The sequence below is a fragment of the Nerophis ophidion genome, linkage group LG17 (genome assembly GCF_033978795.1).
Source record: "Nerophis ophidion isolate RoL-2023_Sa linkage group LG17, RoL_Noph_v1.0, whole genome shotgun sequence".
NCBI lineage: Eukaryota > Metazoa > Chordata > Actinopteri > Syngnathiformes > Syngnathidae > Nerophis > Nerophis ophidion.
The window spans coordinates 26080205-26096189 of NC_084627.1; the positions used below are offsets into that span (position 1 = coordinate 26080205).

The 15985-nt window shown below is 37.1% G+C and overlaps 1 protein-coding gene across 1 annotated transcript; it reads left to right on the forward strand.

The window, feature by feature from the left end:
* The first annotated feature begins 1929 nt into the window (after positions 1–1929).
* On the forward strand, positions 1930–11123 carry LOC133536281 (ubiquitin-conjugating enzyme E2 G1-like). Its single transcript, XM_061876690.1, has 6 exons — positions 1930–2149; positions 4132–4234; positions 4327–4424; positions 8647–8825; positions 10549–10665; positions 10737–11123. The coding sequence occupies exons 1-5, from the start codon at positions 2107–2109 to the stop codon at positions 10633–10635; spliced, it is 510 nt and encodes a 169-aa protein (XP_061732674.1). The 5' UTR covers positions 1930–2106; the 3' UTR covers positions 10636–10665; positions 10737–11123.
* Positions 11124–15985: the final 4862 nt, after the last annotated feature.

Sequence of the window (15985 nt, forward strand, 5' to 3'; positions counted from 1 at the left end):
ATTGCTCAGGTCCAAGTGAAAAACAACTGTACTAAAAGTTCTCAAATGTGCATTAGATTATCCCCCAAACCAGGAAGATTCAGAAAAACACAATTTGTGATTTGTGAAACCTTTATTCTCTTCATTAAAATGCAATACATTCACATTCAACCCATTTTTACGTGCATACCCAATCAGTTCAGGTCCAGATTCAAAACAAACAACACAGATGTTCACCTACAGAATTGATTATAACACATAAACTTGAATATTCATAAAAATACAGTTTGTAATTTCTGAAAACTTTTTGTAAACATGCAATAAGGTTACATTTTCACCCTGTAGACCACATTAGATCGGGGCCAGATATAAATCTACCGTACTTACATATTAAACAAAATTTAAATGTCTCGTCATAATTATTAATTGTGTTTAATAGAATGGATTTGCTGAGTAATGGCACAGCTTATATGTAAAACAATTACTTCAAAAATGAATTTATTGCATTACACCAGGGGTCTCAAACCCAATTTACCTGGGGGCCACTGGATGCAGAAACTGGGTGAGGCTGGGCCGCAAGAAAAGTTTTCTTAAAAAAATCTAACATGCACTTTTTAATGAATTCACCTTATTTGAATGGCTGTCCCCCTCTAGCAACATACTTGCCAACTCTCGCGATCTTTCCGGGAAACACCCGAATATCAGTGCCCCTCCCGACAATCTCCCGGGGCGATTATTCTCCCGGTTTTCACCCGGGCAACAATAGTAGGGACGTGCCGTGACGGCATTGCCTTTAGCGTTTTCTACAACTTGCCGTCTCGTCCGCTTTTCCACCATACAAACAGTGTGCCGGCCCTGTCACATATTGTATTAGGCTTCTGCAGACCCACGAAAGTGACTGCAAGACATACTTGATCAACAGCCAAACAGGTCACAATGACGGTGGCTGTATAAACAACTTTATCACTGTTACAAATATGCGCCACACTGTGAACCCACACTGAACAAGATTGACAAACACATTTTGGGAGAACATCCGCACCGTAACACAACATAAACACAACATAACAAATACCCAGAATCTTCCTGGCTAAAATAGAGGGCGGGGTTGGGGGACGTGGGGGTGTATATTGTAGCCCGTAAGAGTTAGGGCTGCATGGGATTGTGGGTATTTGTTCTGTTTATGTTGTGTTACGGTGCGGATGTTCTCCCAAAATGTGTTTGTCATTCTTGTTTGGTGTGGCTTCACAGTGTGGCGCATATTTGTAACAGTGTAAAAGTTGTTTATACGGCCACCCTCAGTGTGACCTGTATGGCTGTTGATCAAGTATGCCTTGCAGTCCCTTACTGCGTCTACAGAAGCCAAATACAACATGTGGCTGGGCTGGCACGCTGTGTGTACTGCTTTAAGAGGACGCCCCCTTAATATTGCTGTTAGGGGGAAATTTGGGAGGATGATTACCCCTGGAGGGGCACTGAAAATTGGGAGTCTCCCCGAAAAATCAAGGATATACAAGTATGACTCTGTAAAGCGCCATTCATATAAAACTTGCGGGCCGCACTCACATAAAATGTTTTCATCGAGGTGCGGTCCGCAAAATAACGTCTTGCGGGCCGCAAATGGCCCGCGGGCCTTGTGTTTGAGACCCCTGCATTACACCATGTACATGTAACTTACTCAATTATGCTTTTGACTCACTTTTGCCATACAAGGCAAGTGTAACCAGATAGTAAGCGTGTTTTTATTATGACCCGCATTTTGTCTTACAGGAGGTTGAATGTATTCATTGTCGTAGATTGTAGGCTTTTCAAACCATAGCAATACTTCATAATAACAATTATATAACATATCTATCAGCCTGGTGTTTTTGTTATTTTATTTGGACAAGAAACAGGCGTCACATTTTGCCTGCAAGATTAAAATGAGGGCCATTTCCCAAGCCATTGGCTTCCTGTGAGTTTTTTTAAACTCGTGTCGTCGGCGTCATAAGAGAACGGACAAACGTGGACGTTGTTCCTGCTTTTGTTGACAAATGTTTTATTTATCAGGCTCTGAGGTCTGACAGTGATTAAGATATATTTAGTTGAATTAGTAGGGTTGGAAAGGTGGTATTTTTTTAAACGAAAATGACGGAACAGTCCGCCTTGCTGCTACGTAAACAATTAGCAGGTAAGTAAGCTAAGTGTGCTACTACAACAAGAGTGACCCATTTAGCCAGGACACTTTTATGTCGAAATAGATGAAATACAATATTTATTAATAGTGGTAAACAAATAAGAATGACAAAGTACAGTAGTCAGTCAAAGTGGTTACTTACTGCTGTCGTCGCATGTATTTAGTTAGCAGTGTTGTGTTCATGGCAGGAATTTAAGCAATGCCTTCTGAAGCCATTTTTTTGTGTTGTGTTTATTTCGGACATTGTCAGGAAATAAAAGAAAACAACAAACTAGTAATGATAATAAAATAATATTGTGATGTTTTATCTAGAATTTATACTGTAACAATGTTTACATCACATGTTTACAATTCCACACCCCAACATGTCCGAAAAGGAGTAGGGAAAAGCCGGTCTTATTTAATCCTACTCCCTTTGCTGTCTTGAAAAAAATCTAACACACTTCCTATTTTAAGTTTCAACAAAACAGTAATAAATGAATATCGATTAACTTCATATAATTAAGTATGTAAATTACCGTGTCCATCTATCCATTTCCTACTGCTTGTCCCTTTGGGGTCGCGGGGGGTGCTGGAACCTATGTCAGCTGCATTCGGGTGGAAATCCACGTAATTTACTGAATATGTGATATATGTGTATTTTCCAAACAATATAATTGTTATGTTTCAGAGTTTACTGAATATGTGATATATGTGTACTTTCTAAACAATATAATTGTTACGTTTCAGAGTTGAACAAGAATTTATCTCAACTCAACATGTCCGAAAAGGAGTGGGAAGAAACAGATCCTATTTAATACTTTTCTGTCTAGAAAAATGTCTAACATACTTCCTTTTTTAATCTTTAACAAAACAGCAATAAATGAATATCAATTCACTTCATAAAATTAGGTATTTAAATTACTGTGTCCATACATCCAGTTTCTACCGCTTGTCCATTTCGGGCTCCTCAGCTGCATTCGGGTTGAAATCCACGTAATTTACTGAATATGTGATATATGTGTATTTTCCAAACAATATAATTGTTATGTTTCAGAGTTCAACAAGAATTTATCTCAACCCAACATGTCCGAAAGGGAGTAGGAAGAAACAGATCTAATTTAATCCTACTCCCTATTCTGTCTAGAAAAAATTCTAACACACTTCCTTTTTTAATCTTTAACAAAACAGCAATAAATTAATATCAATTCACTTCATATAGTTAGGTATTTAAATGACTGTGTCTATCCATCAATTTTCTACCACTTGTCCCTTTAGGACTCGTGGGGGGTGCTGGAGCCTATCTCAGCTGCATTCAAGCAAAAGTCCACATAATTTACTGAATGTGATATATGTGTATTTTCTAAACAATATAATTGTTACGTTTCAGAGTTGAGCAAGAATTGATCACACCTCAATATGTCTGAAAATAAGTATGAAAAAGCAGATCTTATTTAATCCCACTCCCTCTTCTGCCTGGAAAATATTTTTAATACAGTTGTTCACTTCCTTTTTTCAATCTTTAACAAAACGGCAATAAACGATTATCAATTCACTTCATATAATTAGGTATTTGAATTACTGTGTCCATCCATCCATATTTCTACCGCTTGTCCCTTTCAGAGTTGCGGGGTCGCTGGAGCCTATCTCAGCTGCATTCGTGTGGAAACCCACATAATTTACTGAATATGTGATACATGTGTATTTTCTAAACCACATAATTGTTACATTTCAGAGTTGAACAAGAATATATCTCACCCCAACATGTCTGAAAAAAAGTAGGAAGAAGCAGATCTTATTTAATCCTTCTCCCTTTTTCTGTCTAGAAAAAATTCTAACACAGTTGTTCACTTCCTTTTTTCAATCTTTAACAAAACAGCAATAAATGAATACCAATTATTCACGTCATATAAATAGGTATTTAAATTACTGTGTGCTCCACTTAATTTACTTGTATGGATGTGTACTTTCTAAACAATATAAATGTTACATTTCAGAGTTGAACAAGAACCCAGTGGAAGGCTTCTCTGCAGGCCTTGTGGATGATAATGACATCTTTCAGTGGGAAGTGGTCGTCATTGGACCCCAAGACACACTGTTGTAAGTGAACTATGCTCAGCCATTGTCAGTCACAGTGGAAAAAAAGTTAGATTTACTCATTTGATAACTTCTCATATATTTGCTCTTTGTAGTGAAGGAGGGTTCTTCAAAGCCACTTTAGCCTTTCCCCGGGATTATCCTTTAAGGCCTCCAAAAATGAAGTTCATCACGGAAATCTGGCATCCAAATGGTTTGTATTTGTGAAGGATGTTTTTTGTCCACATTTGTTAGCTGTGTACCAACTCCAGTAGAACCTACGGTTGATGTTGCATCATAAAGCTCCATACAGGTTATTTTTCAGAGTAACGGTAACATTATGAACTGCCATAAAAGATTAAAAATTAGTAAACTCTGTACAATGCAACTGTCTGAAACTACGCACTCTTGTTTGACGCCAGATATTTGAGGAAGTGGAAAAGGAGGAATTGTGTCTTTTATTATTTTAACTAAGGATGTTCCGATCAGGATTTTATGTCGCCGTTTCCGATCACATGTATTATCTGTAAAATGTTCAATTTATTCATGGTGAGTGCAATTGACAGTTTAACAATATCAACACAATGTTTAATACTAATTCTTTATTCTCTTTTATTACATATAATTGTTTGCGCAAACAGAACAAACAGAAGCAAAACCAGCCATCTACTATTTATTGAAATCCTATTGTTTTTACCCTAAAGTCCTTGTGTGTCACTAGAATTATTCCCTGAGTTTGTAAATACTAACAAAAACATAATTTTGAGAAAATACAAATATTGAAAAAAAATACTACTTTACTGAAAACCCTTTCAATGTTTCAAGTATTTAAGATAGATCACTGCTTAAATTTGTTTTCGCACAGAATTAACATTTTAGTAGCAACTGCCAAGAGCTAACTATTTCAGGGTTGCAATCAGGTGACCTTGATGCATTTTTGGATTTTAGGAGATGGTTTACAGTCCCATTTGGCTACTGTTTATTTACCTGCATCAGTGCAGATTTGGGTGTATTTTTCAAGGTTTAGAGGTAAATTTATAAGCGATAAAGAAAAAAATATTTAAAATGGGATGGAGTGGATTTATGCACTTTTAAGAAAAGTAATTTTTGAAAGGTACTGCTCGCTACGTCCTCACTTCATTTGACATTTAGGCGAATTTAGAAAAAACAAGATTGGAAGCACATCATTTATATAATTCTGGAGGGGTCCACAAATTATAAAATAATCCGCGAAAGATAATGTTACTAATTAACGAGTGCTGTGTTGCTGTGGACGTGACGTTAATGTGAAAAGCGATTAGTTTGTTTGCAGTAGCTGTCCTGCTACAAATATTGAAGCAGGTCATATACAATTCGTGTCTGCAGTTGTTTTTATGGTGTGAAGTTGATATTTGGTCTCATTTAACTGTAAATGTATCTGTTGTTCAGCAATGTTTGCTTGCGATATTAAGATTCAGTGTATGTTGTTGAGCCTACCAGATATTTATTTATCTAGGTTATCAATATTTTTAAGGATAATTTCTTGATGCTAACAAATAGCACCAATAATGTTGCTCTTGTGGATCATTAAAGTTAGTCTAACTCTATTTGTGTCAAATAAACACTTGTCTTTCCTGCACAACAACTAATTGCTTTTAGTTTCTGTTATGAAAATCGACCAAAATATATGATGCATTAGACCGACAATCACAATATTTATCACTAGGACTTAACTTGATGTTTGTTCATTTGCACAACCAGGTCTTTGTAGTTATATTTAGGCAAAGCAACCACAAAATAACACTGACTAATGCGATCTCTTGTCCTTTTTTTACGTTTAGTTCTGCTCCAAAAAACTACTAATAGAGTAGAGAATAAACTCGATTGCATCACAGAAAGTTTCTCAAACAAACATTTTACAAAGTGATTGCTGCAGACACAAGTGTTCCGATTGTATTCCACAAGATGATGAAAGTAATATTTTTGTGCTATTTCTTTCAATGCAATTTTGTGTTTCCCCTGACTTTATTGCCTTTATGAACCACTTCTTTCGGGACTCTATGAAAGTTCTTTCCTATCTCTCTATTTGAACAACTGGAACACCCAAGAACAGAACAGCAATAAGGCATTTTCAGCTCAAACTCTACACTCACTTTCACTTGTTTTAATGCTATGTTTAAGCGGCTTAACCATCATGTGAATTAAGCTACAAAGAAGAAAAATGGACGTGGCGTCATATACAACCCAACAATACATTAAAAAATAAAACACCAACCAGGTTATCCACGGGATTTTATAAAGTCTTAAATCCAACAATTTGAATGATTAAATTTTCCTAAAATCTCATAAAAGGTTTTAAATAAATATATATTTTAAATATATATTACATATATTTTTCTTAAAAATATATTTAATATGTATATATTTATTTTATTTAAAACATGCATTAACTTCAGTCTTGCTATTAAGTGTTTCGATTTTTGAGTACGCTATACCGTAACTACAAAACTGAACTAAAGTAGGCTATTTGGCCTGCTGTCAGAGTTTATCGAGCACCACCTGCTAGTTTGCTATGCGCGCGCAGCAGTGTGTTATTACAGCTTAGCATAGCAGCGGAGAAAACTTATTGAGAGCCCACACAGCAAAGCCAAATGACTTGCATAAGATGATGGGTAAGTGTAACGAGCCAGAAACATGTATAAAGCACACTGCACTTTCTGCAAGAAAACTTAAAAACTTGGAATATTGGGCATCAAGGCATTGAAATCCCATTGCAAAACATAAAAACATGAAGCAGTCATAAAATGCCTGCAGCAAAGGCTTTCAATCAGCCAGTATTGTTTCAAATCAAGATCTGGAGCACCGAGGTCCAGCATGACCCAGTCTGCTGTAACTCCAGTTGCAATGTGAAAGAGCTTTGAAGAAAGCCATATACTTGGCAAGTAATTCCGAGCCTCCGATTTTCCTTCATGTCTTTTGTACTTTTTTGCCAGTATCGATGTGAAATGGGTTTTAAATTGTATTAGTATGGTCTTAAAAAAGTCTTAAATTTGACTTGTTGAAACCAACAGAGACGCTGAGAAATTGTCTAAAGCTTCCCGGTATATAAATAGAATAGTGTGCATATAAATTTGCTCATAAATAACAATATTCAACTATCTTACATGCTTAACAGACCTCAGTTGCGTGGAGCCTTAAATATTTAAGTACAAAACATATTGTTCTTAATGTGGTGGTATTGTGATATTGTCATGTTATTTGTAATGAAATAGGCTAACAAATATATTTAAAACAACTCGTGTTTTGATTTCTTATGAGTATCAGCACTTTAGTTTTTTAAAATTATGTTATGCCTTTTTTTCTTTATTTTACCTGTGTGTTTTTTTGGTTGATAGTATTTCTACAACGTACCACAGGTCCATAAAAGAGCTGTGTTTGACAAATGGCCATCAGGCCACATTTTGAACATTGCTGGTTTACATGTTTAACCAGGAAGACAAAGTGTTGCCAAAGGACAGAAGAGTGTCTCGTCTCTATGCTGTCTTCTTAACACTTATGGAAGCGTTCTTTTTTTAGCGCAGACTCAGTGCTCACATGCCAAGAATTGATGTGTTCTACAGTCTTTGCTACGAACAAAACTGAAATAAACAAAGATGGTACTTTTTGTGTGTTGGTATCAAAGTATCAATACTTTTGACATCACTAGAACACAGTGATTTATTTCCTGTTCCAATAACACTCTGTTGCTCTTTCATTGCTGTTGTTCGCTCACGACGAAGGTAAGCTAACAAGTTTTTAATACATCTAGACATAGTCAAATGTGCAGTGGGTGCTTACAGAGTATGTTTTGGCAAAGAAATGCACGTCACGTGCTCAACCTAAAGAGCTATACAAAGATCAATGGTGGCCTCGACGGTTTGGTAACTACACAGCAGCCCAAACCACTACAGTAGTCTTATTGCAGCCATGTTGCACAGAGATGTGTCCGTAAGTTAAATTTTTGGTTCTCTGGTTCTCACCACACTTTACTTATTTTCCATTACATTTACCCTAAAGTGCTGTCACAAAAAAACACACAATACAATGGCCTTTACTTGCATGTTGTGCTTACTCAGTGGCCTAGTGGTTAGAGTGTCCGCCCTGAGATCGGTAGGTCGTGAGTTCAAACCCCGGCCGAGTCATACCAAAGACTATACAAATGGGACCCGTTACCTCCCTGCTTGGCACTCAGCATTAAGGGTTGGAATTGGCGGTTAAATCACCAAAAATGATTCCCGGGCACGGCACCGCTGCTGCCCACTGCTCCCCTCACCTCCCTGGGGGTGATAAAGGGTGATGGGTCAAATGCAGGAAATAATTTCGCCACATCTAGTATGTGTGTGACAATCATTGGTACTTTAACTTTAGATTATGGATGCATGCCAGTAATATTTTGTCTGTTGTTTTTTTTGGGCTAGTTGCGAAGAACGGTGATGTATGCATATCCATACTGCATGAACCCGGAGAGGACAAGTACGGCTATGAGAAGCCAGAGGAGCGCTGGCTGCCAATCCATACTGTGGAGACTATAATGATCAGCGTAATCTCCATGTTGGCGGATCCTAACGGGGACTCCCCAGCCAACGTTGACGCAGCGGTGAGTTTGTGTTTTTTTTTCCTGGGCTATAGAGCGAACTGGTATTCAAGCCGCACTGACCAAATAGTATTTGGGGTGTAATTTGTCTTTCATACCTTTTATAAAATTGTATTACCTTATTTTTCGGAGTATAAGTCACACCTGACGAAAATGCATAATAAAGAAGGAAAAAAACATATATAAGTCGCACTGGAGTATAAGTCGCATTTTTTGGGGAAATTTATTTGATAAAACCCAACACCAATAATAGACATTTTAAAGGCAATTTAAAATAAATAAAGAATAGTGAACAACAGGCTGAATAAGTGTACGTTATATGAGGCATAAATAACCAACTGAGAAGGTGCCTGTTATGTTAACCTAGGTAAGAGTCATTCAAATAACTATAACATATAGAACATGCTATACCTTTACCAAACAATCTGTCACTCCTAATCCATAAATCCCATGAAATCTTATACGTTTAGTCTCTTATATGAATGAGATAAATAATATTATTTGATATTTTACGGTAATGTGTTAATAATTTCACACATAAGTCGCTCCTGAGAATATGTCGTAGCCCCGGCCAAACTATGCAAAAAACTGCGATTTATAGTCCGAAAAATACGGTCATTTAGAATTTTTTTAGAAGAATGACTGTCTTCATCTTCTCTTTTTTTAAAGAGAGTATTTTGACAATATTTAATGTAAACATTGTATATGCATTTTATGTACAAGTATGTCTATTTTTATGATATACATACTTAACAAAACACTGTCAGGACTTTTACCTACCATTTTATGTAGAACTTCAACTAAGTAATATTCACTAAAATAAAACTCTCTTTGGAATACACTGCCACCCGCTATTCAAAATAGAACTACATTTTGTTTTTTTAAAAAACAATTGAAGACTAGGTTGGTCTGAAGTGAATTATGATAAGGATGCTTACTGTATGTAGTATGTATTGTATGTGACTAGTCCATTGAATTTTTTTTGCTGGTGTGTAAATTATGATGTTTTGGGGGAAAGGTCTTTTCAACCTGTCCCACATTTATTTTTGTTTTACAGTATAGATTGTTCTCTCTCTGTCTCTGTGTGCGTGTGTGCGTGCACAAATAATACAAAATACAATAATTCCCCCAAAAAAAACAGTAACACACCTAATGCAAACTTCAAACAGCTCTGTCCCACTGCTTTTTATAGTCAAGTCATACCAGGTCGTGCCGTGTACTAATCAGTGAAGTAACATAACTGACATCACATCACTTGGTCCACTTCCTATGAATTTATTTTAAGAGCAAAATGAGAATGAAAGGGTTGAAGTCCACATTTGCAGGAATGCTGCTGTTTTATATTTTCTAGTCGCACAATTTTTTTAGTCTCAAATATGAGGAAATTGTTTGCACTCTACAGCATTGTAGTTTTGGTTCAAGACACGAAACAGGAAGCACATTTTCAAGCCGCAGCACCTACAGTGAGCAAACTCGTCTAAAAGATGGCACCGTAGCATAAACAATAACACCTTTTCAGGTTCTCTGTCTGTGTTAGATGGAAATTTTTTGTTGAATACAAAACATTATGATCATTGGTGAAGGAAAATGCATAAATTAGCCGCACCGTTTTATAAGCTGCACTATTCAAAGCGTTGGAAAAAGTAGCGGCTTATAGTCCGAAAAATATATTTGTTTTTACCCCCTCAAATGAAATAACAAGGGTACTAACTGTTTTACATTGCAGAAAGAATGGCGTGACGATCCTAAGGGCGTTTTTAAGAAAAAGGTTGCACGTTGTGTGCGTAAAAGTCAAGAGATGGCTTTCGACTGATTTATTTGTTTCATCCAAGCCACCAGCAATGTGAGTGACACAAGTACACGCCATTACTTGTGTACTTTAAATTGTTGTTTCATGACATTTCTCTTTTTCAGCTCGGGGATTGAACAACAAGCTTAGCCATTAAGGTAGAACAGTCCACTAAGACATGTTTCCAGATTTCATAATTTTCTGTACAGTACATTCTTAAGTATATCATCCCTCTCCTTTTTCTAGCCTTTTGTTTTCTTTATATAAACCTATTTATTTTTGAAACGAGAACCAGTTAAGATGTTTTTTGTTTTTTTTAGGTTTTAATTCTGCCACACTGAGCCATACAGCCTGCAGTGCCTCAATAAACACAAACAATTAACATAACTTGTTTTGGGGATGGTATGACAATAGGGTGTACCAGAATAAACTAAATGCAAACATTCATGCGAGGAAGATGCATTTACAAGGCAATTGTTAAAATGAAGAATAAAACACATGATGGCTCAATATTTTGCCTTTAACTTGTTTTTATTGCGTCAGCTCTATTAACACTCTGGGGATTATCTTCACAGTCAAACAACGTTTTTGAATGGCGTAACAACATTTGATTATTTTTATTTACTTTTTATGCTGAAATATCTCAAACTTCAGTGTTAAACAAAAATATCAAACGTGTATTTTTTTACCCTTTTGAAGAACATTTGATCAGATAATTTTACAGGTTTAAATTAGTAAGAGAGCATGTTTTGCTAATTTATAAAATTACGTGACAGCATTTGATCAGTAGGTATACGAATGGTTAAAATAAAAAAAATAAAAAAAGTTTGGTATTTTTGTTTAGGGTTTGATTTGGGGGGGGGAAATGTATGCTTTTTGAAAAATAAGGTACTTATTTACTGTTTGGTTTCGGGGTATTGTCAAGTAACTGCCAGTGTTTTGTACACCTGTGAAATAATTGTACAATAAAACTACACTTTAAAATGTAATGTGAAAAAACCTTAAGAGAATTAATCTGAAATATGTTAACACAACAAAACATGGTCACAAATACAGCAAATATTTACTGAAAATACTATTAGTAAGTTATTTGTTCCCCAAGGGTTAATCTATATGTAGACCCTAGAGATGGAGTCGTGTGTCCATGTCTTAGTCAATCCCCAAGTGGCGCTCAAACATGTGCATCAACTGCATCCATCCATCTACTTCCACTTGTCAATGGTGTAATTGCTGGGTTGCATATGACGTCACACCCATTATTCTTCTTGGCGGCTTAATTAGCATGATGGTCATCCAGTTTGAGCGTAGCATTAAAACAAGTAAACGTGAGTGTAATGTTTGAGCCAAAAATGCCGTATTGCTGTTTTGTTCTTGGCTGATCCAGTTGTTCAAATAGAGAGAGGAAAGGTCCTTCATCGGCTCCGTTTACACTGCACACCAAATCTGATTTTTGTCGCCAATTAGTGACACAAATCTGATTTTTTATTTTTTTTGCCAGTCTAAACGCTCTGAAGTGCTTCAAAATTGATCTTTTGGCATCAGATCTAGGCAACATCAGGAGGTAGTCCTGAGTCCAATTGGAATTTCTCCTTTTAAATGTGACTTCAGTCTAAATGCAATGCGACCTCAATGCAACCCAAATTTGACTTTTTCGTCAGCTTTAGGCAGGCTATTTCTTCACAACATCCAGTTTTGGTGAGCAATGTCTATTTAATCATATATTTAGATTTTGAAGAAATAGCGGTTGTCGAAGGACCTTAATTGATGATCAAGCGCATTGGCTTACATTTGAGTTGAAAAATAAAGCTGATGCCCGTGTCTCCTCTACTTAACAGTCATTAAAAGATTGGAACCCTCTCTTGTTTCAACATTTTATTTTAGAAACTTTTTGTGATACAATCGAGTTTATTCTCTACTATATTAGTAGTGTTTGAGAGCAAAACTAAACACAAAGGAAGGACAAGAAATCGCATTAGTTTGTGTTCTTCTGTGGTTGCTATACCTAACCTAGCTGTGCAAATAAACTAACATCGTGTTAAGTACTTGATAAATATTGTGATTGTTGGTCCAATCCACCGTATTTTCATTGTCAATTTTCATGACAGAAACTAAAATTAGTCGTTGTGCAGGAAAGACAAGTGCTTATTTGACACAGATGACCACATTTTTGGTGCTATTTGTGAGCATCAAGAAAAAATCCTTAATAATATTGATTAACTACATAAATATATGTCTTGTACAGTTGTGATCAAAATTATTCAACCCCCACACAATTTTGGTGTTTTAGCAAGTTGGACATTTATTCCGTATTTTGTTTATAGTCATATTATTAGCAATATAGTCATATTTTTATTTATTTATTATAATTATTATTATTTTTATTTTTTTCCAAGATGGCGCTGCTGTAGTGGCTGCTGTAGGCAGGAGCTCTGTGCTCTTGTGTCATCCTTTTGTGTTTCCCTCTTGTTTTCATGTGTTATATTTTTTTGTCTTTTGGTCCGGGACCCTTTGGGACTGTGTGAAAAGGGGTGGCACTTTCGTGAACTCTGCTGTGCTTTTTGTGGACTTCTGGATCTGCCTCCCGGGAGCCTTTTGGCCATGGAGACCAGCTGCTGGGTGTCTGCTACACCGGAGTCGGTTTGGAGGGACTGGAGGAGATGCGGAGGAGGGGACAGGGCTGCGGAGCTGGCACTGAGCGCTGGAACGGAGAGGCTTCGTGGTGTCTTGGCTGGGTGAGCAGGTGTCGGACACCTCAGTCACCTTGGTCGTATCTTCACTCATCCATGCGGACTGGACACTGGCCAAGAGTGGAGTCGGCTGTCTTGGTTGCTTTGTTGGGTCTGCTCCTGTCTCTGGCCATGCTCCCTCCACCCCTGCGGACGATGGAGTGGAACACCGCAGAGGCCACCACAGTGGATATGTTTATTTTACTTTTTATTCATAGCTGTACGTAGAAGTGTCTGGTTTTATCTGCTGCTTTAATGTCCTCTGTGTTCTTTGATGTTTTCCTCTTACACACATGTAAGAGGGATGTGTACTATGGCTGTGAGTTGTTTTTTTCCCTTGGCCTCAGTCTGCACCCCCTCTCCAGGGCCCAGGCTAAAACTGATTTTTTTATTTTATTTTAATTTAATCTCCCCCCCCCCTTGTTTGCCTGTATCTCATCTTTTTTGTTAAGGCGCTGGAAGCCGGCAGACTCGTCAGCGATCCTGTTTTGTCTCCCTGTAATGTTTGATCTTGAATGGGATTGTGCTGAAAATTTTAATTTTCCTGAAGGAACTCTCCTGACGGAATAAATAAAGTACTATCTAATCTAATCTATCAAATAAAGATGTGTCAAATAGACAAATGCAACTTAAATTGTAACACTTTATTTTACAAAATACCAGAAAAGGACATTTTTCTTAATATCTCATTGACAAAATGATTCAACCCCCTAGTTACATGCATCTTTAGTACTTAGTAGAACACCCTTTGGCAGTAATTACATCCTTCAAACGTGATACATAACCGGACACAAGCTTCTTGCAACCATCTACAGGTATTTTAGCCCATTCCTCTTGGACAAAGGCCTCCAGTTCATTCATATTCTTGGTCTTGCGTGCTGCAACTGCCTTCTTCAAGTCCCACCACAGGTTTTCTATAGGATTTAGGTCTGGCGACTGTGAAGGCCACTCCAGAGTCTTCCAGCCCTTCTTCTGCAACCACTCTGGTGTTGATTTGGAGGTATGCTTGGGATCGTTGTCCTGTTGGAAGGTCCAACCTCTCCCAAGCCTCAGCTTCGTCACTGACTTCATGACATTGGCAGCTAATATATCCTGGTAGGAAATAGAATTCATAATGCCTTGAATGCGCTGGAGATTCCCGGTACCTGAGGCAGAGAAACAACCCCAGAGCATGATTGACCCCCCACCATGCTTAACAGTAGGCAAGGTGTTCTTCTCTTTGTAAGCTTCATTTTTTCTCCTCCAGACATAACGTTGATTCATAGGCCCAAAGAGTTCCACTTTTGTCTCATCACTCCATAGAACAGTTTCCCAAAACCTTTGGGGTTTGTCTAGATGATTTTTGGCATACCGGAGTCTATTTTCTTGTGCCTGGGAGTTCTGGCATGGAGGCCTTCATCTCGTAGTGCGCGCCTTATTGTCTGGGACGAAGCCTCCGTTCCCCCCTCTGCAATGTCCTGTTGTAGTTTCTCAGCTGTTACCCGGGAGTTTTTCACCACTGCACGCTTCAAATACCGGACAGCAGTTGCACACAGCATCCTCTTTCTACCACACCTAGGTAGTGTTTCCACTGTGCCTTTAGCTTTAAACTTGCGAATTATGCTCCCAACTGTGTCTCTTGGAATGTGTAATGTCTTTGCTATTTTCTTATATCCATATCCTTTCTTATGAAGAGAAATTACTTCCTCTCTTGACTTCTTTGACCACTCCCTGGACTTCACCATGTTGCAAATACACCATTGACCATCTACAAGAAGCTGAGCGTCAGTCTTTTTCAATCAGTTTAATTGTTGCTCGTTATGGTTCTAATCACATCTACAGGTGTTTTCAACACCTGATTGAAAAGACCTTATTCAAATTCTGTTCTTAAGAGTTATGATCTTCAAGGGGTTGAATAATTTTGTCAATGAGATATTAAGAGAAATTACACTGTTTGGTATGTTACAAAATATAATGTAATTCAAGTTGCATTCGTCTATTTAATGCATCTTTATTTGATATGACTTTAAACAAAATACGGCACAAATGTCCAACTTGCTAAAACACCAAAATTGTGTGGGGGTTGAATAATTTTGATCACAACTGTAAGTAACTTAATCATATATTTTTAAATAAATGCTTTCCAAAGTCTGAAAATCAGTGTGTATCTTTAAAAACTGTCACTACTGAATAGATACTCCCTTCAGTTATGTAAACTTTTTCAGCTTTTATGCAAAATGTTTTTAAGAGTGTACAACTTCCAATATATGTTTGCTAGCCACATGCTTCTTTGCGTTATTTAGTTCTGGCCAAAATTAGCTGACATTGTCACACCCAAAACTCACACCTACATCATGTTTAGGTGGTGACATCATTTAGGTAGTCAATGATTTAGGTAGTCAAAATGAAATGGAAATTAGTTTTATCCTACTATTTTGAAATAATTGTAATAAATAAAAAGTGGAAAAAGGTTGAGAGAATACTAAGAAAGAATGAAGGCTGACTCAGTTAATACCAATAATATGTTAAGAATGAAAAGAAAAAGAAAAAAATTAAGGGAGAAGGAATGTTTAAAATCAACAATTTATCAGGCAGGGTGCAAAGGAAGGCTAACCCGAGACCTGGAGGTCAAAGACTATGTTTTCACTGGAGGCCAAAGATGACCTAAT

What these genes read in the sequence shown, in the direction of transcription:
- LOC133536281 (XM_061876690.1), top strand. Translation starts at nt 2,107, where the DNA reads ATGACGGAACAGTCCGCCTTGCTGCTACGTAAACAATTAGCAG. An exon ending in GCTACGTAAACAATTAGCAG is followed by an intron (nt 2,150 to 4,131) that starts GTAAGTAAGCTA and finishes GTTACATTTCAG; the next exon opens with AGTTGAACAAGAACCCAGTG. An exon ending in GGACCCCAAGACACACTGTT is followed by an intron (nt 4,235 to 4,326) that starts GTAAGTGAACTA and finishes TGCTCTTTGTAG; the next exon opens with TGAAGGAGGGTTCTTCAAAG.